The following is a 27,983-nucleotide window of genomic DNA, read 5'->3' on the forward strand; positions in this document are numbered from 1 at the left end:
TTATAGTTAGGGCTGAATCAGGTTCACCTGGTCCAGCCCCTTGATATGCTGCTATAGGCTTATAGCTGCCGGGGGACGTTTAGGATGCACTGAGTACCTATCTCCTCTTTTCCTCTCCTTAAGGATGAATGTTCATCTCTCCATCACACGTTACTAACTCTGCTTTCTCCCCAGAGTCCTTTTGACTTCACGTCTCATGGGGTCATCGGACCCTATGAGACGGCATAGATCCTATCTGCCTGATGGATCATCGAGGTCTGGGTCGTGGAATTCCTGCTCCTGACTACGCCACTGTCCTGTTGAGACTCCGCCCACTCCTCCTCTCTACCTCCATCTGCCTGATGGATCGTGGAGGTCTCCATCGTGGAATATGCCTACTATGAACTATTCATACACTCTGTCACATTCATTGAATGTATTTTAACTCTAAATCTGTCCTTCTGTACACATTACATCTATTGCACCTGTCCATCCTGGAGAGGGATCCTCCTCTGTTGCTCTCCTGCAGGTTTCTTCCCTTTTTTCCCCCCCTGAAGGGTTATTTGGGAGTTTTTCCTGGTCCGATGTGAGGTTTTGGGGCAGGGATGTCTATGTGTACAGATTGTAAAGCACTCCGAGACAAATTTGTAATTTGTGAAATTGGGCTATACAAATAAACTGAATTGAATTGAATTCCACTTCGACATGATTTTTTAAAAATTCCATAATTTATTGGATACTATTATGCTATTTTTAAAGGCATATTATTCTGACATGTTTGAACTTTGTTGTTTGTCTGACTTTATTGTGATTGTTTTATGTCATACTATATGACAGCCATTTTTAAGACATTTATACATACCATTTTTGTGGCATCCTTCATCATGACTGAACATTTATTTTCTAGGACTTTTCATGACTATTTTTATGATACACTATTTAAATATTCTTTTTAAATACTATGACTTTCTTTTCAACAATTTCATGACAATTACTATAATGAATGAATTACATTTTATGGCATACTTTTCCGAGTTGGTTGGGTTGCACCTAGAAAGATACTCGTGGCCTAACTTTAAATCATGTTGCACCACACTTTCAAACTAAAACTATCTTTAAAATTAGAAAGATTAAGAAAAAAAACATTCAAATTAAAGTATAGCATGTCATAAAACAGTCATATTGTACATCTTCAAAAAGTCAAAGTATGTAGTAAAAGTCATGAAATCTATACGTATTTGTTATGTCATAAAAAATGCAAAACTAAAGCATGTCTTAAAAAGTATAGCTGGCTTATATAAAAATGTAGTGTATGACAATACAAAGAAGTCACAACACAGTACACCAAATGTCATACATTTTCGTATAAATAATTAATAAAAAATACAGCAGCTAAAAAAGATGTTAAAGGGCTGAAGTTATGACCCCGTTTGTGTGTGGCATGTTGTTTCGGTGCAGGTGGCACATCTGAGAGATAACGGTCCGTCTTCAAAGCAGCTGAATGAGGGCGGCTGAGCTCCAAGATGCATTTCACAAAAATAAAAAACGGAATTTAGTATATTTTTTTATTTTCTATAAAAGAGATGAGTTTATTCAATGATCATAACAGACTGAATCAGAGACCTCGATAGATCACTCACATACCAAACAATAAATCGAGGAAAATGCTTGAACAAAACCCCCAAAACAGAACAAATGTAACACAAAATAAAATACCTGAATAAAGCAAACTCTGGGCTGAGCTGCGGGTCAGCACATTCTCTGTAGAACTCATGGCACAAACAAAAGAAAAAAGGCTAAAAAAGGAATGACATTATTTTTTTATCCTTTCAAAACCAATCTAACAATAAAAATTCTATATTTCATATATGGTGGACTTCATAGAAATTAAAAAGGTGACTCAAGCACTGAAACAAGTTCTCCTGAAGTACGGTTCATCTGTTTATTCTCATCAATAGAATGCTTATCTGCATCGGAGAAAATGCCTCCTGCGCCACACTTTAACAAAAAAATTAACCATAACAAAACACATACAGTCACACAGCCGTCCAAATGTACACAGTCACACTCACAGACCAGACTCAGACGCTCGTGTGGCAACGCCGAAGAATATCCACCTAAAATCTGCCGATTCAACAAAATGAGAAGGTAGTTGTTCAGAGGTGTACACTCAGAAGTCCAACTAAAACTAAATTTAAAACCCGAATCTTGATAACGGGTAAAATATAAAACGCTGTCTTTACCTTTTTTTTCCTTCTTTTTTTATTTCTTTAAATTTTTTACACAAACTCTTTCAAAAAATCTCCCTCCCCGTTCAAATATTACACCACCCAATCCTGACCTGGCCCCTTGCTAAACCCCCTCGAAGTGTAATATAAGCCAACGAGAATTGCAATACAATACAGGCACTGGAGAAAAACACCATAACAGAGACAAGTGAAGAGGACGAGACGCATTCAGATCTCAAGCCGTCCCCGGTCCCGACAATGTCTCCAAGAACAGAATCATAACTCACATCAACCATTATCGAACGAGAACAAAGATAAATCAAAACTGTTATTTCAGAGATTTCCATTTCAAAAAAATTTTGTGGTTTTTTTCCACAAATTGATGCAAAAACTAACAGGAAGCTCTTTCCAGTCCCTTCAGCTTTTTTAAATTATTTTGTTTACATTTTTTAACGAAACCTGAATCAAGTAACAGCTCCAGAAAGGTGTTGCGTGTTTGTCTTACTCCCCAGGCGGTCCACTTCCCGCCTTCAGCACTCTGTTGACATTTGATCAGAACCGTGAAGTCGGATCAGAGTGGACACCGGGAGCAGCGCGGGGGTCCCCATCGATTCGCTTAGAACGGATCCATAGCGTGACTGCTGTGAACAGGCCAATGTTATTAACATGTTCAACATTATGTCTCAAAGTGTAATACAAAGAATGGTGCGACAATTGTAGTAAAATCTTATCCCAAGTAAAGCTCAGAAACGGCCGGACCTTTCCCCCTCGCTCGCAAACAAGTTAACGTTTTAGTAATAAAAGAAAAATACAAGGCAGAATGAAAACGTCAACAGATTCTATTTGATAAATACTTACTGGAACTATGATTATGCATATATTCAGGTTTGTTTGTGTTACCTACCATGATTTAGGACGAGTCATTTAGCATAAAATATAGTGGGTTTGTTTGGCATAGACAGAGTCGGATGAAGATTTAAAGATCGAAAGAGGGGAAGAAAAAAAAAGAAGATCCAAAACAAAGTTGTTGTAGAATAAGAAAATACTTCTTTACAGTAGATAATAGTTGATGAAAAAAGGTCTGCACTGCTCCTGGTTGTGAATGTTATTGGTGTGTCCATGTGTGCAGAACAGAATCGTCTGTTTAGGAAAGAGGTGTAAGGCAAACTGTACCTTCTCTGCTGAGAAATATACATGATTTACAATATGGAAGTTGTTGCCCCCCCCCCTCCCCCCCTCATTTGTTCACTTACAACAGTCAAAACAAAACAGAACATAAAAGACCAGTCTTCTTCACCACCTCAGATATCTGGCAGTTTCAAAACACACCTCTGCACAGTCTGTCAGTACATTATCAGAGCATTTTCATAGTTATTGGGATGTCCTTACTCTTGCAATTCATTGTTGTGTCCACACACACACACACACACTGTAAGAAGCAAGTGACAAAGGCAACTGTGCCAACCGGGGTCCTCCTTCTCCTGTTAGGTATATCAAGCAGACAATGCTTCTCCTCGGATACGACATCCGAGACAGTGAGACTCTCCCCACGTGTTGAGCGTGTTCGTCCACAGGGACAACGCGACCTGCGGGCGCCGTCCAGTGCGTGTCCTCCACCCGAGGGCCCGTCACATCGACATACAGTCTGTGTCGCTCCGTGGTGCGTGGTCGGCAAATCTCTCTTCAGAGGAAGGGTTCGTTTTTTTCTTTTTTCTTTTCTTTCCTTTTTTCTCAGTTTCAGGTGCTGCTCTCCTCAAAACAGGTTCTCCTCAAAGATAGCCATTAAGTCACTTTGGAAATTCATGTCAATAGTTGCCGCCATCTGGAGAGAGAAGAGAACAACGAAGCATGAAAATTACGTTTATTATCTCCGAGTGCATCTTCAGACCTCTGGAAAACTGCTCCTTCAGCTAGAAATCAGAAATTTGTTTTATCTTCAAATTGATCTATTCAGCTGTGGTGCACTTCTTTGATCATTTACTATTCAATAAGTTATACGTTCTGCATGGGCAAGTACGCAAATCAACTAATAAACCATAAAGCATTATTAAGTAGTATATCATGAAGTAAATAAAATAGTAAGTTCTACCGTTACCAGCTGCAACATATTTTAAATAAAATAATGCATCAATAATTATAATCCAGGTTTGAATTCATCATTAGAAAATGTTTGCCTCACAGACCCAGAGGGAGAAGCGGGGCCTCAGTAGGATGAAGCCCTGGGCAATATCGATTGCAAATGTAATAAAATAATGCGGTCATTTTGAAACTGGCAGTGCAAATTAGATTATCAAAGGCCAGTAATCAGTAGGAACCACTGGACATGTGCATTACATCATTTGCATACATGCAGCAGAGAAACGGACATTAAAATAGAAACTTGAAGTATCCCTGGCGGGCCGATGGGTCAGCTGGGTCCACACACTGTCGCATTCCTGACATCAGAAGCTGGTCAACTGACCGTTATCGGTCATCATTCTGTATTGGTGAGAGCTCATTGGTAAGAGGACCAATCATTCCATGCCTCTCCGTTCACTCTGCTATTATTATTTAATGTATTACGTAGATGTAAAAATAGAGAGAGAAAACAAAAAGACGACTGGCCTTTTTATTACCGTACAGTAAAAAGTGTAACGTGTAGTTTGATGGCAAAATGTTTGGCTACAACTTGGTGGCAGTGATCTACACGGCGTGTCCTGCGAGCGGACTGCATGAAACTGAGCTCCTGCACATCTGTACGGTCCACAGCAGCCCGTGGACGTGCCCGTCTGAGAGGACAACCAAGGCGTGAAGAGTGTTCATGACAATTAGCTCACCGCTTCTCGCCTCCTCCTCTCCTGCTCTCGTCGGCGAGCGAGCTCCCTCTGTTGGTCCAGTGGGTTCTGTGTGGCGGGCTGAGGCGGCGTGGGGGGCTGAGGAGGCTGAACGGCAGCTGGCTGGGGCTCCTGCTGCTGCTGCTGCTGCTGCTGTTGTTGTTGCTGTTGTTGTTGTTGCTGCTGTTGCTGCTGCTGTTGTTGCTTCTGCTGTTGTTGTTGCTGTTGTTGTTGCTGCTGTTGTTGTTGTTGTTGTTGCTGCTGCGAAGAAGAAGCTTGAATGTGTTGCTGCTCCAGGCGCCTGCGCGGCTCCTCATGCACCCTCCTGCTGGGCTCCATGATGTCGTCTTCATCTCGACCTCTGGAAAACATTCAGGACAATAATTCACACCGGGTGAAACCAAAGACTTTTCTGATCGCTGAAGGGGGTTCACATTTGGTTTCATCCGAGAAGTGTCACAGGGTAAATGTCTGAGCTAAATCTAAAACTACAAGGACAGAAAAACAAGATATACAACATGCATAACAATGTAATTTAATGTTTTAGCTAAAAGAAACAAGCAGGTTTGTAAACTTAGTGGAATTTTGTTTTTTCAAACATAAGGTGGCCAATGACCCTGATTAACTTGATCATCTTCTTTTTAGAAAAGAAAGGGTTGATATAATATATATTCTTTATAAGGTACTGTGCATGACACTGTACAGTGGGGTTCAATGATTACAATATTTGTATTATCAGTGTCCTATTAAAGAGTTGTTAAACTACATAAGCGTTGCTGTCAGTGGGGTGTTACATGTGATGGTTTGAACCAGAGTAGATGCCCATAAGTACTCTCTATGCCAGTAGTTGAGGATTGACATCACGTCCCACCAACCGATGGATATAATTGATGATAATCTTTAACTCCTCAAAACATCGTGAGGTAAACATTGCCACCCTGCATATGTTATCGTCTTCCGGTCAAGCTTACCGCAGTTTGTCCTGCTCTCTGCGGAGTCGCTCTTTTTCCACCTGCTCAGCTTGGGCCTTCAGAGCTTTCTCCCTCTCCTCTTTCTCCCGCGCAGCCCGACGGAACTGCTCAAAGCTGTCACTCGACGACTTCACGGCAGATGAGGGTGTAGACGTGGACTTTTGTGCCAGGCTGGCCCATGAGCCCATATTCTTCAGTTTCACATCCTGAGAAAACATTAATGAACAATGATGATCAAAAATCTTGCAAAATGCAATAAAAAGAGATGTATTCATTTTTTCTGTTTCTTAAAATGACTATTTCCCCTACCTGTACCTTTTTGGGGGCAATGGGCACCTTGGACTCCTGCTTGAACTTCTCCTTCTCTTGCAGAGAGGAGGGCAGTCCACTGGACTCGGAGGAGCGGATGACAGGTCGCAAGTTGTCTATAGACTTCACATCTACTCAACACAATGACACAGTCTCAAGATATTGTGTAGCTTCTTCTTCTCCTCTAGCATTTTAACCACAGACGGTTAGAGAAAATACACAATGTCTTGTGACTCACTCTGTTGGCTGTGGCCTGGTTGAGAAGGCTTGTTATCGGGGTGTTTATGATGGTCTGGTCTCATGGCAGGGTTAAATGGCTCTCCTCTCATCACTGGTGATGGAGGAAGCTTCTCCTCCTTTAGTACACCGTGGCTCCCAGGGGCCCTCTGCTGCGAAGAGAGTCAAAGTCAGACACGGGCATGTGGAGATAATGTTAGCCCTGAACCTCACGGTTTCTAAAAAGAGTTTCTCACCTTTTTGGGCTGCATGTTGTGAGGTGGGGACTGGTGAGAGACAGGTGGATACTGGGGAAGTTGTGGGGAATGCATCATCAGAGGGGATGGGTTGTCCCTCATGTGACCTGTCAACAGATGGGGAATGGCATAAAACCTCAGTTAGCACCATTTATTTGTACAGAAACCGATTTTGCTTTAACAATCAGTAAGACAATTAGTTTTTGTCTCATCTTCTCAAACTAACCGGCGTTGTAGGGGTCAGCCTTGGTCGGGCGAGGGGAGGGCTGCTGTTGCTGCTGCTGGATGATCTGCTGTGCTTTGTTGATGGGCATGGATACCTTGTGTTGTGATCCCTGCGACTGACCAGCCAGTACTGGACCCTGCTGGTAATTCAGTTGTTGTTGTTGTTGTTGGGGCTGCTGTTGCTGAGGCTGAGAATGCTGCATGTGGCGGGCCTGGTGTAGCGGCATCTGTTGGGCCGGTGCCTGATGTGGAGGGGCCTGATGTGGAGGGGCCTGATGTGGAGGGGCCTGATGTGGGGGGGCCTGATGTGGGGGGGCTGGCTGAGGAGGCAAAGGGAGCTGGGGAGGAGGCAGCGTGGTCTGAGAGGACAGTTGAGATTGTCCCTGGACAGACTGCAGGAGAGAGATCTGTCCCGGTTGTTGTTGTTGTTGCTGCTGTTTTTGTTGTTGTTGTTGCTGCTGCAGTAGTAGTTGTTGTTGCTGCTGCTGTTGTTGTTGTTGTTGTTGTTGACGGGCCTGTGCCTGGAGCGACTGCATGGACTGCGGTGGCTGGCGGGCTTGCTGGAACTGCTGCAGGTATAACTGGACTTGGTTCATAGGCGTCGTGGAGCCTGGCTCTTCATCGTCCTCCAGCAGCATCTGGGGAGGCTGGGACGACAGCAAGCCCTGGGGTGTGAGTGTTGGAGGGGACAGGGGCCGCTGGTGCAGAGGCTGAGAAGGGTGGAGGATCTGAGCAGAAAGCTGGTGCTGCGGTGGTGGTGGTGGTGGTGGTGGTGGTGGTGGTGGTGGTGGTGTTGGCGGTGTTGGCGGTGTTGGTGGTGGTGCTGCCGACTGGGGCTGGAGCTGCTGCTGCTGGGTTGGCTGCTGCAGGGTTGGCTGCTGCTGAGGAGGTGCAGGTTGCTGCTGAGGGGGTTTGGGATGAAGAGGCGCTGCCTTGTGACTGGGTCGAGAAGGCTGCTGAGGCATGGAGATGTGCAAAGCTAAAGATGCACCGGGCCAGGAAAGGAAGCAGAGACATAACACATCATGAATACGACGTTTTCTGCTTGTGATCTTTGTTTACTCCAAAAAAAAGAAAACAGCAGTTTGGATCTTATCACAGGAATTCATAAACATACTAAAATGGTGAGTGAAAATCTCAAATAAAGAAAAGGAATTGCCATGAGTACAGCAGTGATTGTAGTACATGTTAAGATTATTCTAGCAAGGAGGTGGGGGTATTCTGAGAGCAAAGCATGAGGTCAGATTAATGGAATCTTTAGGTCATTGTCGGTTCTCCATCGGCTTGCTCTCCTAAGTTAAAAAGCAGGTTGGAGTAAGAGCAAAATAGATCAGTTTGAGTGTGGCTTACAATTAATATTAGTTTAATTTCATATTAATGTCACTATGTATATAGTGTGCGTCTCAGGTATTGCAGTTAAAAATCCAAGGAGTGATTCATATTGTACAGGTCATAAGTGAAGCAGCCTGCAGACAGCCTTACCTGGAGATGTGAGGACGGGATGTTGGTTGAGGAAGGGGTGTGTCTCAGGGGACACTGGCTCAGCAGAATGAGCGTTGAGGTGAGGAGGTGCAGGCGAGGAGTTCCCCGTGTGGTGCGTGAGATGCATGAGAGGCTGGCCGAAAGGCGGCAGGGAGTCAAAGCTGGTCTCCAGTAACTGGGAAGACTCCAGAGCAGCTACAGGGGGAGCAATGAAGCCTGCGGTGGGCGGCTGAGGCTGCTGCTTCATCTGACTGCTCGACTGAAGGCCTGCAATTTGGGAATGAAGCCCAATCTGACCAGGGCCACTCTGAATGTGTACATGAGGATGGGTCTTTTTCCCCTCCTTCACCGACAAGCCCTTTTTCTTCCGATGCTTTATTATTCCTGAAAAAAATAAATTGTAATTAAGTTTAAGGATTTTACTTTTTATTGTGAGCATTTAAATTGCCATGTTTGCCGTAAGTCACCTGTCCCCTCAGCTTCGCTGTCTGTGCTGGAGCCACTGCTCTCTGAAGAGGATCCAGTCTTTTTGGAGGTAGCCATGGACTCTACTGGCTTCTCAACTGCAAACCAACAACGATGTGTTCATGGATTTCCAATGAGGCATAGAATAATAAACGAGACAATATCAGACTCAGGTGATTAACTAGCTTGCTGGTTTTCTAATGTGACTTACCTTGAACCTTTTTCTTCTTGCGGAGGCAGGAAGAGACGTATCTCTCCAGCTCGCGCAGAGTGGAGGGTTTTAGCGTCTCAAAGTCAATCTCAATCTCATCAGGGTTTGAGTTTTTGAGTGAGGGCTCTCGGGACTGAATGATATGCACTACACGGCCGAGCTTGTCACCGGGAAGTTTGTTGATGTCCAAGCTTAACTGCCTCTTCTCCTCGTACGTCATAGGTCGGCACTTTTCCCCGGTTGCTGATGACCCAGCTGCCACCAGGTCGTCTTCAATGCCGGGAACAGGCAGCAGGTTGGAGGGATGATTGCTTTTCATCCCTTCCTTTTTACTAGAGGGCAAAAACACATGTGTAATTTAGCAATATGTAACACTGACTAGCCTTTACCTACACAGCAACTCTTTAGAAAAAACGCTTAAAAGATTTACAACTAAAAACAAACATATCTTAACAGCTACAGGTGAATAATATATAATAAAGATCCCCTACAAAATATAGAGCATTCTACATTGTAAGACTCAGAATCTCTCAACAGACATAAAACTGAGTGAACTCAACGATACCAATCAATTATATTCTTGTAATACCACGATCACCTTTTTAGGGATTACGTCTATTTACAGAAACAAAATATTCCTGTGTCCTCAGGTGACTGAGCATCATAATTTAGCCTCAACCATGTCTACAATTACAGTGAAATTATTTTAAAAAGACTTTGAGTAAGGACAAAATGGAATTGTGCAATGCCAAGCTGATGGTTAAAGAAATATCTAATATCAAGGAGATGTTCCAACTAACATCCTGACGGGTAAAGTTTATACAAGTTGAATCCCTACCTAGGTTTCTTCTTGGGTACAACATCTTTGTTGTTATTGTTACTAGTCTTTGTCTTCTTAGAGAGCTGCTGCAGAGGCGTAGCATCCTGGATCTCATCTCCAAGGCCAGACATGCTTCCTTTCTTCTTATGCTTTTCTTTTTTCTTCTCTTTCTCCTTCTCCTTCTTCTCCTTTTCCTTCTCTTTTCTCTTTGGTTTGCTGGCTTGTGGTTGGGACAAGGCTGCCAGCTGCTCATGGACAGCCTTTAACTGAATTTAAGAGAAGAGACAAGTTCTCAACAAAATTGTTCAAAAAAAATAATACCGTTGCTACCATCTTGAATCTACTCTAGTCACTGACCTGATCCTGGAGCTCGGCCAACCTGTTGGCTCTTTCCTCTTCAGAGTCATCTGTTGAAGACTCAGACTCGGAGGACGAATCACTGGAGCTGTCTGTGGATGAGGCAACGTGGGCCAAAGGAGGCTGGGGCTTAACAGGGGCTGGATGGTGGAGAGTAAGAGTTGGGGGAGAAACTAGAGGCTTGATCTCAAGTTCATCTGGCATCTTGGCAAAGCGCATCTCAAAGACATCCTATGGAATTAAAAGACACAAACAAGCGGAGTAAAACATATGTTTGAATCAAAGTGAATGTTTGTAGGTATGTTTTTTCATTTTGAACATAAACAGAGAAAGTACATTGACTTTTGAGAGTAATACAACTACATACAAATCAGAAATATTTTTTTCTTGCAAATAAAAACAAAAAGAGTGACATTATTTAATTGATTATTTAACATATATACACACACACAACATTGTCTGCATGTTAGTCTATATTTACCTGTAGCTTGCGAGCCATGGCTACCACCTCGTGGTCTGGTGGATTGTATTTGTAGCAGTTCGAAAACATTAATCGTACGTCAGAAGCAAACTCCTGGGGTTCCCGGTATTGCCTGTTCTCCAGCTTTACCTATTGAACACATGGAGGATATGTTTTAGCCGCACGCCACAAACCCCCTCTATTCAAAACATTGTGGTATTGCTGAAAAAAATCTTCAACACACCTTGATGCCGTTGAGGTCCATCGGATATTTGATGATATCGTGATAATCGTGTAATCCCAGTGCATCCACATCAACTGATTTATAAAAGGGCCAGGCATAACCAGCATGCTTCTTGGACAACATATCCCTAACCAGACTAGCACAGTAACCCAGCTGATCCTGTGGCTTTGGGCTATGACCTCCACTTGGTCCACTCAGTCCCATTCCCATTCCCATTCCCATTCCCATTCCCATTCCTATTCCCATCCCCATGCCCATCCCCATCCCTATGTGATGCTGGGAGTCTGGTGCATCCTTCTTTATCAGTTTTGTAGGCCGGGCACTCTCTCGCCTGGGTAGTGTCTTCCCAGATTTGGACTCTGCTGGTGAAGACTCACTCAGTTGGTCATTTGCTGTGGGTGTTGTAGTGTCAGCTTTCCTTTTCTGACTCTTTCTTTGCTAGATAGAGGTTAATAGAAATAGGGCAGAGAAAGGGAGCAGAAGAGCAAAAAAGAAGAGATTAGAATTAAACCTGTCTAATGCTCCCAAGCAGTCAAACATGTGCCCACCTGCCCAAGCATATTTCCCTGTGTCAATCAAACTCACTTTGGTCATGGTTATAGAGTTCTGCAGCATGGGGGCAGTGCTCTGGATGGATGCTGGGGGAAGGGATGTCTGAACTGGGGGGGGCACGGAAGTCAGAATGGGAACTTGAGGTGCACAGTCCAGGGATTGGCCCAGGGTGTATGGAGCTCCAAGCTGTGGCGCATGACTGGGTAACATTGGGGGCACGTGGGAAGGCAGGGCCTGCATCAAAGGCTGGGGAGGTAGTAAAGGCGGGCCCTGTACTGGTTCTCTGATCTGCGGTGCTACCGAGAGATTTGACAGACCGGGTGTTTGAGGAGTCGTGGACGATGAATCAATGATGGCCCCTGGTTTCAAGCTCAGACCTTGATGAGAGAACAAGACACTTGGATAAGTATTCTGTCTCACAGAGGTCAGCCCAAAGACGATGTGTGTGGAAAGAAGTAAATTACATACCTCCGTCTCTTCGACCACGGCCACGGCCCTTCCCCGTCATGACAACAATTTCAGTTTCTTCCACAGGCATTTCAGTGACCCTTTGGAGGAACACCTGCTCTAGAGCCTCAGCCATTAAGACTATGTCATCTCCAGGCTGCAGGGGGAGACAAAGACTCTTAGCAAAAGTAGAAGCGTTTCAGGATCTTTGGCACTTTATGTTGGCTCCGGTCTTCACTATGTCACCTTGTTGTATATGTAGCAGTTGGTAAACATCGTGTTGAAGTCTTGTATACATTCTTGGGCATTCCAGTAGTAACTGTTCTCAAGCCTTCTCTTGATTGTTCCCATGTCCATGGGAATTTTGATTATTGTGTCGTAGTCCTGAAACAAATGGACAAGTAAGAAACTATGCGACACTCTCTACAAACACAATGCCCATTCTTCATCAATAAGCATCAAATATTCTCAAGTCCAAAGGTTGTATAAAGACACGCAACTCAACAACAGTGAATTTAAAGGTACAGTGTATGCGTGTGAAAGTTGTTTTTACATTTAAAAAAATAAATGGCACCATTTAGCTTCCTCTAAAATGAGGGAAATGAGCCCTACCATCTCAAACAATGCTCTATGTACACATACAAAAAAGTAGATGGGTCTAGTTTGTCGACATCAATAATGAAAAATCATCACAGTTCAACCAGTAAGAAACATGTTGATGTACAGCCTAATGTGTTACAGTTCTGAGGTACGTGCCATCATACACACAAAGGGACAAAGCTTGCACTCACAGGAAGGTTGAGTTTGATCGCATCCACTGGTATATGAAAGGGCCAGGCAAACTGGTGCTTCCACAGGCCCTTCACCACCACCTTGAGCAGGTACTGCAGCTGATTAGTCTGGCGCTTTGGCCTGATGGGATTGATGTACTCTGGGGGTGAGGGATTGCCCATTTGCTGGGCCTGCCCCTGGCTGCTGCTGCTGCCCGACATCTGTGCTGCATCCAGACCGTCCCCCATTCTAACAGGGTTGGGCTCAGGCCTCAGAGCTGGAGCTTGAGCTGCAGGGGCAGGGATAGTGGTGCTGGCAGGACACCAGTTCAGTCTTGGCCCCGGCACAGACTCCACTGACAGAGCACCACTGATCCCATTGCACTCCTCGCTGGACTCTCTGGAGAATGAAAAAAAACATACAGTCATTAGCATCTTTTTAAATATCCTTCAATAAACTGTTTCTTTATATAGTTAGTAGCACAGTTATTAACATTGTATTTGAATCATTAATCAGTGTATTGCTAAGTAGACCTCTGATATCTAGTTTATTGGAATTGCATTGCAAAAGGCAGTGGCATACTAGTCCTTTGCTATTGTTTTCATGTTAAACATTGAATATTTAGTTGTTTCCCTCCGTTGAAGCAGCAGCTGTATTGGGTAATACCAATGGATGTATAAAGAGAACTGGACAACAGTGTTAAAGGCGGCGCCCCATTCATTCCTATGAAAGTTGCTCAGTGGCTCAAGTGTGTCATGACAGTGATTTTGCATCAGTTACTAAACTCACACATCATGGAAAATTACACATTTTTAATGGCCATCGGTTATGCTTCCATCCAACTAGTAACCACCGTCAAGACCATTCCACCATACCTGATCACCTAGTGACTCAATGATAGTGCGGCCATGGCCAATGTAAACCACCATTAGTGGATCCCTCAGATCCAACGCTAAGGTTGTAATTAAGATAACTGATACTCGAATCCGTCAAATGACCTAATTATACAACTAACATTTTCAGTTACTATTTATTGGTAATCCACATCAGTTTACTTAAGTCGTTATTGGGTCTGACTTGTACTTGATGATAACTATTGATACGCTTTCCAAGTAATAAATATCGATTCACTACATTATATTATATTAGTAGAATTAGAAATATAGTAGAAAATCGATTAGTTATGCCAATAATTCTAGAAAGTTAGTCCTGTATTTACTGTAATTAGTAGGCATTAGTAGATGCACATGTCTAGTATGTTATCAGGATAATTGGATCGATATCAAAATAAATGATTCATAACAGTATTCTAAGCAAATTCAGATAATATACTATAATTGAAAGTGAAAATATATAGTTAACTAAATACAATGTTAAATATGTATTGTTTAAAATCCAAATTAGTATGTCATGTAAATATTATAGATATAGTCCATTAAATAAATATGTTAGTTATAAATAATTCATATATATAAAATAAATTATAAAATCTTAAATTAATGCCATAAATCTATAATATCATTATTAAAAATTAAAGTCCTAAATTATGTAAACTAGTAAATAAAATCATTAAGATTAATTTAGAACGTATTAAAACCTACATTTTTTAAATTATCTTAGGCCAGATTTCAATCCATCCTAGTGGCAATCTTTCAAACGTGCAATTTTAAGCTTTTATGTCCTTGTTAGGATCACTCATCACCTAACCATAAGTTACTTCACTTCCATACTGTGACGTACCTCATGAGATTGCCCTTAATGCGTCATTTATATGTGTCTTTAAAGTCCACAATCCTTAAAGGTGCGTACCCCTTAAACCCCCTCTACGGGTATTGGAACCACCGGATCCTTAAACCCTTCCTTAAACCTTGAAGGTAAATCAATTGACCTGCCTAAACTTACATCTGGTTAGTAGAAATCATGATGGATTCGACCATGCCATAGTTTCTCGAGACACTAGTATTGAACCTTACATGGCACCGCAGAAACAAGCGATCTGCTATTAATTTAAGATCAGACCATTATTTCTTCCCTGTTGGAATTATCCATACATTCAGTTGCTAATCACTTAACATTTTATGACACTAATATATTAATAAATATTAGCAACCCGTCTAAGATCAATGTCTTAAAGATACGATACCAGAACCTTGATAACTGATCGTTTACCTAGCTTCTGGTAGCACTGATATTCTGTCTAGCCTTCAACACATGTAATTTCTTATCTGTCTAAACCTCGAACTAAAGAAATCTCAACTGACTTTCTCGAATATCATGGCACATCTGCAAAATGTGAAAATTAGTTACGACATTGGATGATTGAACTGTAACCATTACAGGCTGCTCTAAAACTAGGCCAGGATCCAATGCCACTCTGTGTTCCAGAATGCAAATCGGATCTATCAACCTGCAGCACTCGAATCTACACTTATCTCGTTACTAAACTGACGTGATCTCCATCTCTAGAGCTTAATTCCTCATAATTGATCGATGTCAACTCTTAATCTTAGTAGAGCAAATTTTTCACTCTCTTGAACACGCTAAATTCAATCAGCACAGCGTTAAAATCTAAATTGGACCTTCAGTTAGGATAGATGCTTCAGCCCTTTTCCTATACTTTAAGGCTCAGATCATCGCAGCTACTTGACTCTCTACTAAGTAGATTACACTAGCTCCTGTTCACTTACGCTACGCACTATGGTAGTCATAGTCCTATTCTTTGTATTCTCTAGGCTCGAAAGCCTTACCTAGATCCACTTACAGGTCTGGCCTGATCCTACGATGAGCCCTGCCTATTATCGGCTCCTTGGACCAGCTCACTGTATGGACTGAGACTACTCTATCGCATACTGCACTTATTGACATTCCATTGAGCAGACTCAGTGTACTAATCCACTCGCCTTGAACTTTACTTCCTCTGGAGTTATTCACTGATCATCCTGTTCCTCTTTCATATCTCTATATTTATGGGACTTCTAGGTCTCTATCTAGGTCATTTTTCAGTCCTGATGAGTGGATTGTCATGCTTCAATAAGATTGACATTAATTCTATTCCGATTATGTTAATTTGGATTACCTTTGACTGTTGATTTAAATTCCACTGTATGAATATGTGTCTATTAATTCTTTTTGCATGTGAATTTGTATTACCATTCTTTACACATTCCTAGATCTTCATCTTATAATGCTAGTTTACTTTCTGTATTTTCATAATTTGTTTTTCTATGCCTTTTCAAATTACATCTTAATGATTTACATATGACAATTTTCTATTTTATTGACTACAGAAATGTTGATTCCCTTTTCACTGAATTTAAAATTTAAATTTAAACATTGTTCATAAGAGATAATGTCAGTTAAAATCATAATTGTACTTTATATAAAGTAATATTATGCATAATCTAAGAATTAACATGTATCTCACATACTAAACATTTAAATATATGTATATGCTTAAAGATAGTACACATAAATATCAATAAATTGTATTTTTCAATTTATGAAATATAGCAGAAAGCAGTATGGGTACTTTTTACCATTTCACCATTTGCAGTGGCATATTCTAGTGAATTTACTAAAGCATTAAGAATTAAACGTCTTAAATTAGTGAATGTCTATCAAACAATTTCACAATTTAAATACATGAATTATTACATAATGATGTTAATCAAGACTGTGTCTACTCAAGATAGGATAAATTTGACAAACAAACGAGATATAACTGCATTAACAAAATAAAAACGACTGAAAAAGTAACATGCTAAAGGTCATTGCTCTTGTTCCAAATTTAAAATGCAACAACGAAACTTAGAATTACTCTCTAACCAATAAACAATCTAATCATTAATACGGACTTATAAATTATACACATAAAAGATCCGACTTCACTGATCTACAATAGAATCATAACTCGCATCAGTAAATAACTATCAATAACAAAATTAAACCATAAAAAACACAAGAAAGTAAAGTCTGAACTATGTCCTGTCGACACTTCACGAATTATGCAAATGAATCAAGAAAAGGTAGTTTAAAATGGCGCTAGTTTCCAATCTACACAAAAATACAAGTGACTTAATTGTGATCTTTAAGTTTTCCCTTATACGGTTCAATCTTTTCAAATTCTCTCAAATAATCGAGTAATTGCACCCAAATTAAATGCCATACAAATTAAACAAAATGAAAACACAAAACGGACTGAGTCCACACATCCAAGTAGTACATGCAAATCAAAAAAACCCAGACTCAAGGCAATTGAATATCATATTTTCGCCAACAAGATTAAAGACTTAGTTTAAGTATGTTGACTTTCATAGTTTTAAAAATAATCATGAATACCAGATTTTTTATAGTCATTAATTTACTCCATTTTTTCTCTTGTTCATTTGCAAACCTAAATTTCAAACTCCGTCAATTACCAGAATCACAGATTACAATGGATTCGCTCCCTACGATTACATTAACATGCTCAAAGAATTGAATATGCAGCAATTAAAATACATTATCAAGAGCTATAAGATGGTCGGATCATTGGCAAAATTAAAACTCTGCTTGACCAAAGTCAAAGAATTCTACACAATTTTAAAAATTAACTGAAAGTTCAAATTTCCAACCAAGAATAGTTCTTCTAAAGTTTGCATAATGAATCTAAGCTAAAGTTTGTACAATAAACAGTGATAGATAACATCTGTCTGTGTTCATAGAAAGGTACTTCAAGTCAGCTCGTTGATAAATGTATCAACCTAAAGTGTGAGAATAGAAATTCACAGAGATAAAACGTCATTTCCTCATATTAGGATTAAAGAATTGTTATCCTTCACTTAAATCAGTTAAAGTGTATAAAGAACTAGTCACTGTGTAGATTTATAGTTTCTCAAAGCTGTTCGCTCTGCCGCTTAACATTTTAAATTTTAGAAGAGTCAAAAGAAAAATACAACACTTAAACAGTCAAACATCATTCTAATCTGGTATAGTTTCTAAGTTTGATTGCTTACCAGTCATTTAGTTCCCACATGACAATTAAAATGAATAGGGTGCTAACCGGTCGTACAAGTAATGCAAATTAGGTAAGCAATCCAAGAAAGTCGTAGGCTTAGCCAAACGCTTCAATGTCACAGAAATAGTTGAATAAAAATTTGCTCGATACTATCTGGAATTTGATTCATGTCAGGGATAGTGCCTCAGAATATGCATCTAAATTAATTAAAGGGTGATTATTTTCTAGTACCTCGAAATGCAATTTCATATATCAAATACAAAGACTAAGAAGATGTTAGATCAAATACTTTATACGTCATCACAGAGTCAACTTACAAAGGCATTTCATGTTATATGTTATTGTCATGTAAACTCATTTTCACTGCTTTATTTATAATTAAGTAAAACCTCGCATAACATATTACATAACAGTAAGGTGTTCCTTATATCAACAAAGTCAACTAAACAGGATCCAGTCTCCAACTCGGTTGCAAGCTGCAGTACAAGTCAACCGTTGACATATCAGACAGTGCAGTTTTGAACTACCAATTCAAGTTGTCGCTACACACGTAGTACCTCAAGATTTAGTCAACTACCGTGGTATAGAGCAAGTTCTTGATTCATGGTAATCTCTTCTTTGAGTTTCGGTCATTTGAAACAGTCCCTGTCTGTTTACAGCTTAATGGCTTAAATTAATTCCGCATTGGTAGCAACATACAACATAATATGTCGGCCATCTTGACTATCGCCCTTGCAGTTCAATTGACTTCAAACATTGTACATAAAGCATGTCACGGACAATCAGTAATAGAGCTATAAGAGACAACATTAATTCGTAACCTGTCAGTATAATGTATTCATACATGGAAAACGCCTTATAGACGAAGTTTCACGTTCAAATTATCACACTGTGCACTTGTGTCAATCTACACGTTAATTTGTGTCTCATTCGATGGAACTATAACAACTAATACCACCCCTTTTTAGTATTAAGTCTAAAATAGTTTAAAGTGTAATGACAAATTGTTACGTACCTTTTACTAGCCGACATAGGTTTCGGCGGTTTGATGCATTGAACGGGGCTTGCTACAGGCGAGACATACGTACTGCATCATTGAATGGAATTGTATGTAATTTTCTCACCGTGGGCGTGTTCTAGAACGGTTGCGTAGTGTAAATCATGTGTATTTATCTCTGAACATTAGAAATCTATGCAAGGGTACTGTAGGAAACTGACCTGGCAGACAGTCTATAAGAGCGGCGACTTTTCTTTGCAATTAAGTTCTCGGGGTTGGTTTCGGGTCGTGTGCTGGAAAATGCAACTGATTTTTTCGGCAAAATTTGAATTGGGCTAGTGGGCAATTCATTTCCGGGACTCATATAGGACCAGAAGGGAAAAAAAATTTTTTTTTAAAACCCAAAAAAATTTTAAGATTTTAAAAAAAAGGGGGGAAAGGTTTTCCCCAAAAAGGGTTGGTAGGAAAACTTTTGGGGGAAAAAAGGAAAAACTCCTCTCCCCTTTTTTTTTTTTGTTTTGGGAAACCGTTGGTTTTTTTGGGGGGGGAAAGGCCTGGGGAAAACTTTGGGGAGTTCCCTGTTTTTTGGGGGTTTTCTTTTGGGTTTTCCCCCGGGCCCGGGCGCGTTTTTTTCCCCTTTGTTTTTTTGGGGTTTCCCCTTTTTGGGTTTTCAGGGTTTTTTGGGGGTGGGGTGGGGGCCCCTTTTCCCCGGGCCCCTTTTTGGGGCCCCCCTTTTTTCCCGGGGGCCCTTTTTTCCCCGGGGGGGTTTTTTTTTTTGGTTTCCGCAATGATCAGCCAAAGACCAACTACAACCAAATGGCATCTGAAAGGCCATTGTTGTCTCAGTGCATAAACGTGGTATGATTTACAATAAAGCTGGCATGAAGCCACAAATGGTATTTTATCCTTAATCTTTCCTCATATATTTTTTAAATAATGAGATAAGGAGCAGCAGTTTATAATGCAATGTGTTTTACAACCAAAATAAGGACGCTCTAATCCCATTTATCATTCAAATATAAAAATACTGTGCTGCTATAAGCAACTGTGTAAACAAAGTTTCTTAAAGATTCTACAGTGTGAGGTTGAGTGCTGGCAAAGTAGTACGACTTATACACCAAACATATACAAGGACAATTAGGTATGAAACATGAATTACTCTTCTACTTTTCTTTAACTTTTGTATCATGTGGTATCGGTCTGTTGCTTCCTTTAAGAGTACCTCTGAAACTTGGCTTTAAAAAATTAAAATTCGATGGAAACACGTCACTGCTTGGCAAGGTTACTGTATTTATATTCTCGATGTTTCCAAAGTCTACTTTTTGAAGCTTACCAATTCAATATTAACCACCCATGGCATGTGTGACTTCAGCGTGTTTTTGACAAATGGCAGTTACACACATAAAGACCTGGATACTCTCCGTCTACATATGTCTTATTGTGTTCAGCAAAATGTTGCAGATCTCAATAAGTTTCCTATTATTGAATATAAGCATATCCTGAATGAGTCAGTGCATGAGCACAAGTGACTCAAATAAGTGAGTCAGGCACACATCAAAAGGAAAAGGCAGGAATCATGCCAACGCTTTCAGGTTCAACTTCCAGCTGCTAAGGATAAGCAAGCCAAACCCTTCCAGGAATCAGGAGACATTTTTACAACTGCCATACACACAACCCCCTTCTCTCTGTGAACTAACCCTTCCTCCACACCTCCCTCTCACACCCAGGGGTAGGTTCCTGGCTTCTGGCTGAAATCTGGATCACAATACTATGCTCAACGCAACACATCGAAACTGGATTGTTGTGCTGAGCCAAGCACATGATAGTCCCGAGAGCCATTGCTCAAGGCTGTCATTGATTTAACCATACCAGTTTTTAACCACGAATTTCAACCGATAATATTTTGTATGTATGGCTGCAAAATCTTTAGTGACTCTGTTAAATTGCTGAAAACGTTGTAGGAGTCAACTTCACCAGATAACTTTACCTTTTCACAGAGACCGAATGTGCAATTTTTTCCAGAAGGGCGTCCAGTTTTTGAAAATCCAGCAAATCGTTTGATTTGGCGTGCATCTTGTAATCCATTTATGAACTCCACTCAACAGAAACCAAAAACGGGCAAGAAGAATTACACTGAAGTTAGTTTTTTCTTTTCTCTTATCCAAAACGCCAGAGTGATATATTTTTCAGTATGTATCCTAAAATCCGACGGAACACAATGAGTAATCCTTCGTGTCGTCCAAGCGGAGTTTGAGGATAGCTGTTCCACAAAAAAAGGCCCCAGCCTGGAAACAGTGGGTCCAGGCGAGGAGGAAAGGCTGTGGAAGCCTCCAGCCGGCAGGCTGTGTTAGCTGTGTGAACCGGTCCTCTCTCTACCCCATCCCCCTCTCAGCAGTACAACGGCCCAGTTGCCACAGGCTCTCCGCTCCATTGTGTGTCCTCTCCAGGGCCTCCACAACTTAAATGGACACAAACTGAAAGCTAGAAGGAGAGGGGAAGGAGAGAGAGGGGAGAGAGGGCTCCGATAAGATCCAGCAGGAGCACTTTATTCCTCTTGCTCGCTCTCTCGCCCTCTCTCTAGCAGAGGCCGACCAGCATGCAGTTACTCAACAGTAAAAATGGCTCTGCTGCTTCCTCATTCAGCAGAGCCTCAGCCCACACACCCCTCCCTCCCTCCTATGCGCTTGCTCATTCCACCCCTCCCCGCTTTCCCATCAATAGCTTTAGGCCCTTGCTCTCTCCTCTCTCTCTCTCTCTCTTATACCTTTAACACCCCACCCCCTTCCAGTCTTCTCCTCAGTCCATTTCATCATGCCCCACCCCCACTCACTCAACTCCCTTGGAGTGATCTTGTATGCCTCCCCCACCAATTTAGGGCTCCCCTTATCTGCACTCCATCCGCTCCTGATACAGACCACTGCCATTCAAAATAGTGGATGATTTACTCCAAAACTTATAAAGCTGCACAACAGTTTTGTTTTTTGGGAACATATCTGATATTGGTCCATAGCAATAATAGGAACTTTGCAGTCCCAGAAACACCGGCATCTCTAAATCACATATAATTCAAGCCAAGAGACCACAGCCAGGGTTACCAAAATGACCACTTAACTAGCAAGGCCGAATCAATATAAAAAATCTATCATTATTGCAGCACTGTTGTCAAAAAAAGTGTGAGACAAAATGGAATAATTTGATTTTTGGATAACTCTTGTGGCCACTTTGCCAGGAAAGCAAGCAATGTTGTAGCTCACAACCACAAAGCTAATTCTACATTTTGAACTCAATAAATTAAGCTAATTAGTATGTGCACTATGATCAACAGCTTGGACATAAGCAGAGGCTGCATTTTGGACAACCCAAGACTGCAGGTAGACTCAAGTAAATAATCTGAATTCAGGATATAATGTAGAGGCGTGGCCAAACTGGGGGCATGAAAGAAAACTGAAGTGATCAGATCAAGGGGCCATACACCATGACTTCTTGAGCCAACCTTTATGTTCAGGACATCTCGGTGGCCAATATTAATTCTGCAGTCCCAGAAACACCATCACCTCTAAATCAGGACATCTCTGTGATCGCACTGCATGCGAGGTAAAGGTCAATCTGATCTAATCGAAAGATAGGACGATAATAATTCACAAAACAAACAAGTTCTTAGTAGCTAATTACCAAGTAACCATTTTTAGACCACAAGTAAAATACAGAAGTGATATTAAATGCTGCCTCATAATATATGAATGATTGTTTATTGTTTATTTATTGGATCCCCATTAGCTGACGCCTTAGCGACCGCTAATCTTCCTGGGGTCCACAGAAAGGACAAAATACAATACATACAAAACATATCGTGAAACCAACAGTTAAAAATAGTACAACAAAGTAAAAAATAGTGCAGTCAGATGCACAGTACAGTCGAAGGATAAGATATATGTTATGCAATTCAACTTAATTCATACAAAGAAAAAGAAAAAGAAAATCAGATGACTAAAAAGCAATAGAATACGTCAAGTGGTGAATGTTCTTTGGTGCGCTTTTAATTGTTTTTTGAATGACAAACAAATTATTACTCATGTGAGTTAAACGAGGAGGTAGTAAATTCCAAGCGGTAATTGCACGATAGATAACAGTATGTTTGAGGAGGTTAGTTCTTGGGGTTGGCGGTATCAATTGACCTAAACTAGCATTCCTTGTGTTATGGTTATGTCTGTTAAATGTGTATTGTAACTGATTGAAGAAATATACTGGTGTCTGATTAAATACTACTTTCCTGGAAAAACATGAGAAGACAAAAGTGAAGTTGAGTTTCAACTGAGAACCATGACAGGCGAGAGTGCATATATGCAGTATTAGTTCTAATTTAACACTGGAGTGCTAATCTGGCAGCTCTGTTTTGAACCATTTGTAGTTTATGTATGTCCTTCTTAGCAGCCACTGCCCATATGAATAGACAGTACATCAGATGACAAAAGACCAGGGAGTGTAACACCTGACAAACAATAGGGAGTGTTAAATAAGCAAAGCACTTGCCATCAAAAGGGCCAAAAGGAACATGAATCTCCCTCTGTGACGATTGCAGGATCAGTTTGTATCTAACAGTTAATAAAAGTCACTGTTTGGTTCATGGTGACATTTCTTGACTTTATGTTAACACACTAAATATTGCATTGGAGTATATCAAACCAGCCACATTATATGTTCACATACTTATTAATATACATATTACAATTGGCAAGTTGAATCAGTGTCGGATATTAAATAACCTAAGAGATCAGGCGAGTATAGATCCACCAGGTATAAAGCAGAGCCTACTCAGGTGACTTGTGAGAGCAGTGCACAATGATGGGTTTCCCTCAAAATTAAGAAGCTCATCTGTGCAGCAGCCAGACTGACAAAGTCCTTACAGACCTACTTCCATGTCCACGTGCCATATGCACCATCCCTAAAGACAATACAGCAGCTGCTAGAGTGACAAAGCTCCAACCTACAGCAATTCAGAGGAGGCCAAACTGATGTCACTGGAAGGGTGGGGGAGAGCATATTCAGACACAGTGGAGAAGGGAGGGAGGGGTGAGAGCAAGAGCATTTGGACTGGGGGTTGGGTCAGAGGAAGAGGCCGCAGTACACTTAGAGATGAGACTCTGCAAGAAAGTCGGAAGCGCCTCCATTCATCATCAGAAGCTTAAATCTACAGGGGCACACAGTGAAAAGAAAACAAGGAATAGGCAATATGCCAACTTGACATGGTGTAGCATCCACTTATATATTCAGTTTTGTTCAGGAAAAAAGAGGTACTTCATAATAATAATAACAAAAACCTTCGAGTCATTTGAGAATTAATTTAATTTAATAAAGATTGCTTCTGTAGTTCTAAAAGACAGCTTGAATCATGCTAGAGACTAAAAGTTAGGATATCTATGAAATATCAGTATATAAAATGAACACTTTAACCTGCGATATTGACGTTTAAAATACATGTCCTGCTCGTAGAAAACTCAGCTCAGCTCAAATCAAGCGCTGCCTAACCTAACACCCATCTGCTGACGGTTGGGATGTTTTGGCTTTACTTTTAGGAAGCAGCGTTGCCTCTGCGCAGTCTACGAGAAACTTTCTTGAATGTTACGGCGGCAGTCCAGAGTAGAAGAGTAATATACAGTATATTACGTTTGGACCATCTGCTCTTAGGGCACGATCACACCAGACGCCACTTTTGAAAGCGCAGCCGCTTCAAAAATGCGCCGGGAACAACAGGGAGCGAACCTGCGTGCACAACCGGGCGATAAAACTTAATTTACAAAATGGATGGAGTATCAGTCATTCTTTCTTTCTTCCTTTTACAAAAAAAAAAGCTTTTGGCCGATCGTGCTCGCTGCTTGTGTAAAGATGGCGGCGATGAGCGATTGAATAGGGTTTCACTTTCGTTTACATGTTAAGAGATGTATGGTTAACGGACTGTCTTTTTACTCGCAACAATGTTATTGAACGCGCAGTAACAAGCGCAGTTGCCATCAACTCGAGTATTCTTTACTTCACCACAGCGGCATATCTGCTCCTACTTTATTTGTGTGCATGTGTGTAGTTGGAGGAAAGAGCAGAGTAAATGCGTGCTGCAATGTGATAATAAATAACATCAAAGAATTAAAAAGTAACAATAAAAACAAGAGTAACATCGGGGCTTATCAATACATTAGTAATTTTGCACTGGGGCCCAGTTAATACTGAGTTTCGGAATGCCCCCCATTTGCAGATAGTGTAAAACGTAAATGGCTCTCACCAGTCAGAGGAAGTTCTGGGCTGCTATAGAAATATGGCGATGCAGCATGGCGTGCTACGTGGAAGACGACCTGGTCCCTAGGATAAATATATAAATGCCCTTTTCTACGCAAACGAAAATTTTACAATTCTTAGTTCCAGGTGATTATACACTGATTAAAACATAGTTATTAATATTGTATTCCATTGCTGCTAATAAATCACCCTAAATGTTACACACTGTTTCTTTAAGACGCAGATATCTTGACAGGTTCTGCCGATATACAATGATCTCTGCGATCTGCGATGTTTGCGAGTGATTGTACATATTGTTACATAACACTGACATGAGAGGGTGTTTGACGGAAGTTTGTGTTTATGTAGGGTACGACTGGATTGTGTGAATGTCCACTCCAACGAAAGCTCTAGAAAATATAGGTGACAATCTGATTAACTTCAACTCAATTGTATTTAAAGCAAGTCCCCCGAGTACTGCATTTTTTTCTAACTGAGAATTGTATGATTTAAAAAAAAATAGTGCAACGACCCCACTGACAATGATATGGGTGACAGACGATCCAGCAACCAGCCATTATTGTTAGATTAGCAGCTTCAAATGGCATTAGCTGTGTTTAGTATGGGCCTTGAAAGTGGACCGTAATAATGGTTTTAATTTAAAAAATGGATCATCACAAAATGGTACAAAATTGTGAATATTGTCTATTAATTATCAAACATGCCACAATATGACAAAGACGTACTGTTTTCATGTGGCCAAAGAGTAAACCATGCAGCTTGTTGCACTAGCTGCATGTCATGGTTGTAGTAGACTTCATGACACGACTGCCAATGATTCAAAAGTGATAAATAAAGCATGTACTTACGCACTATAACTGATTTTGTTTGCTCGCTCATTTCATATGTTCCCTGACCACACTCCGTCTCATTCAGAGGTCATTCACAACTAGGCCAAGGATGGTGTTACCATGGCAACCAAACCAGGGAGAAAAGAACCAAAAAAGGAATTTAAAAAATAAGGAGGAAATAAACAGTCTTGAGTGTAGGAAATGATAATAATGTCTTACGCAGCACATATGCCCGTCACCCCGGACGGCAATTTTTGAGACACCCTGAAATGTTGTAGAAAGTTTCAATGGAAAACCAACAATCATTCTAGACTGGTTTTATGAGGCATCAGGCATTTCATTAAACCCTCTGTAGTTAATCAGTAGTATCTACAAGCAAGTTGAGTCAGTCATTGTTTAAAAACGTATGGTGCAGTTGATCTCTTTCAACAAGGAAAACTATGAATGTGCAATAATGTTCATAATGGCTCAACCATCAGAGCTTTTTTGATTAACTTCTCAACTGATAACTGCCGTTACCCAGTTGGTCTCCTCATTTACACACACAGTGAAGACAGTGATAACACTTGTTTATACCTAATCAATGACATGGTAACCTAATCACAAGACTGACCTATGGCTTTGAATGTTACAAACACAGGTCTGCATACTAGACTGCCAACATGTTTTTTGAGAAAGTATATATTGGTTTTACCATTACAATAACACTAAAGCTTTAAAACTACTTTAGTCTACTTAGGCAAAGAAGCCGGTCCAAACAAGCACGTGACCCCATGTGGGCTCCTGTCTGTCATTAGATAGACGTCAGCTGTATGCTGTTACCCATTGGGCTCCCAACTACTATAGCGACGGCATTACAATTATTTAAAAAATAAAAATACGTTACACGCCCGAGGGACAGATAGTGAGCTAAAGTAACGGGCCCCTGCGTGAGTAATCTGTTTGAACATACCGGTCGGCTGAATTTCACAGCGTTATGTCTGTAATATCCCCCCCATATTAGTCGTATGCACACTACAGACTCCACCACGTTTATGTGAGATTGATAACGTAAACCACATTTGGTGAATAAAAAGATGAATTGCAAAGTAATGACTGCTGGCGAGCCATCGCCGAGAAGCCAAGATCCTAACGTTAGGCCACAGGGCATAGATTATTGCCTGGGTTTCGTAATGGACGTCAGTGCTGTGAAGAGCAGCGCTGAACGCGTACGAAGACGCCGTGGTCTTGTTTCATTAACATGACGGCGATCTTAGGGAAATGAACTTTACAGTTATAATACGTGTTACCAGCTCCATTGACTGCAATCTCGTCAAATAGCCTCAATCCGAGTGTGCGCCATCATCACCGTGACGGCGTCACCGTCTCCCACAACACAAGACAGTCGACGAGCAAACGAGCAATAGATGCCCGACACAGTGGTCGTAGCACCCTTAGTCGGTCAATTTACAACGTATGTGTGGTCGGCAGTGTGTGAGGCAGGCGAGGGATGTCAGGTAGACACACAATGTAGATGCGGTTATTGTGTCTTTGATAGACAACTGCCAACTAGCTTTAGCTAGCAAGCTAGTTAGCCAGAACAGGCCGTCGTGCAAGTGAACGGTCTCAGTGGGCGCCGGGCAACAGCGCTACCCCTCAAACCTCTACATCGCTGTTACCGTGTCTCTTGCGGTTTACTCGTTCGGCTCACCGAGACAACAAGACTGGCAGAATAATGTTTGAAACAACGGCGTTTACCTGGGTTTATCAGGTTGCCAGGGCGCGCGGGATCTTTCTCTCCGAGGATCCTGAACACCTCTCGTTGTCGATGACGTCATGCGTAGATCTTTCGTCGAGGACGTACAGACCGTGTTACGGGCTTGGCGACTGGGAAGAGAAATGTGTCTACATCAGGATAACTGGCGATACGCTTCATAAAGACGACGTGATATGTTGGGCCAACGCTACAGAACTATAAGTGAAAGTAAAAACAACAGCAATGCTGTTCACAAAAGTACCGCGTTGTGGTGTCTTCTCTCTGTGTTTGATTAAATTAGATATGATGTAACTTCCTAATAAAGGTGAG

At 41.1% G+C, this 27,983-nt stretch overlaps 1 protein-coding gene across 4 annotated transcripts; it reads right to left on the bottom strand.

The window, feature by feature from the left end:
- Positions 1-1,530: 1,530 nt before the first annotated feature.
- brd4 (bromodomain containing 4) lies at positions 1,531-27,971 on the bottom strand. Of its 4 annotated transcripts, none has more exons than XM_056407335.1 (19): positions 27,656-27,971; positions 12,828-13,206; positions 12,283-12,420; positions 12,058-12,193; positions 11,623-11,966; positions 11,038-11,475; positions 10,815-10,943; positions 10,334-10,564; positions 9,995-10,242; positions 9,157-9,488; positions 8,948-9,043; positions 8,481-8,864; positions 7,000-7,977; positions 6,774-6,880; positions 6,539-6,689; positions 6,301-6,431; positions 5,992-6,197; positions 5,024-5,381; positions 1,531-4,029 (listed from the first exon to the last, which is right to left on the bottom strand). In XM_056407335.1, the coding sequence occupies exons 1-19, from the start codon at positions 27,733-27,735 to the stop codon at positions 3,961-3,963; spliced, it is 4,935 nt and encodes a 1,644-aa protein (XP_056263310.1). In that variant the 5' UTR covers positions 27,736-27,971; the 3' UTR covers positions 1,531-3,960. The 4 variants fall into 4 exon arrangements, with proteins under 4 accessions (XP_056263310.1, XP_056263308.1, XP_056263309.1 ...); XM_056407333.1 differs by lacking the exon at positions 27,656-27,971 and adding an exon at positions 20,788-21,386 and having other exon boundaries at positions 6,539-6,686; XM_056407334.1 differs by lacking the exon at positions 27,656-27,971 and adding an exon at positions 20,788-21,385 and having other exon boundaries at positions 6,307-6,431.
- Between the last annotated feature and the right edge of the window lie 12 nt (positions 27,972-27,983).

Source organism: Pseudoliparis swirei, chromosome 23, assembly GCF_029220125.1.
Source record: "Pseudoliparis swirei isolate HS2019 ecotype Mariana Trench chromosome 23, NWPU_hadal_v1, whole genome shotgun sequence".
NCBI classification, from domain to species: domain Eukaryota; kingdom Metazoa; phylum Chordata; class Actinopteri; order Perciformes; family Liparidae; genus Pseudoliparis; species Pseudoliparis swirei.

Excerpts from the sequence above, each read along its gene's own strand:
- brd4 (XM_056407332.1), bottom strand. The coding sequence starts at position 20,885 with ATGGATTACAAGATGCACGCCAAATCAAACGATTTGCTGGATTTTCAA. Across the intron at positions 11,476-11,622 it reads ACTCTATAACCATGACCAAA|CAAAGAAAGAGTCAGAAAAG; the intron begins GTGAGTTTGATT and ends ACCTCTATCTAG. Across the intron at positions 10,243-10,333 it reads TGGCCGAGCTCCAGGATCAG|TTAAAGGCTGTCCATGAGCA; the intron begins GTCAGTGACTAG and ends TCTTAAATTCAG.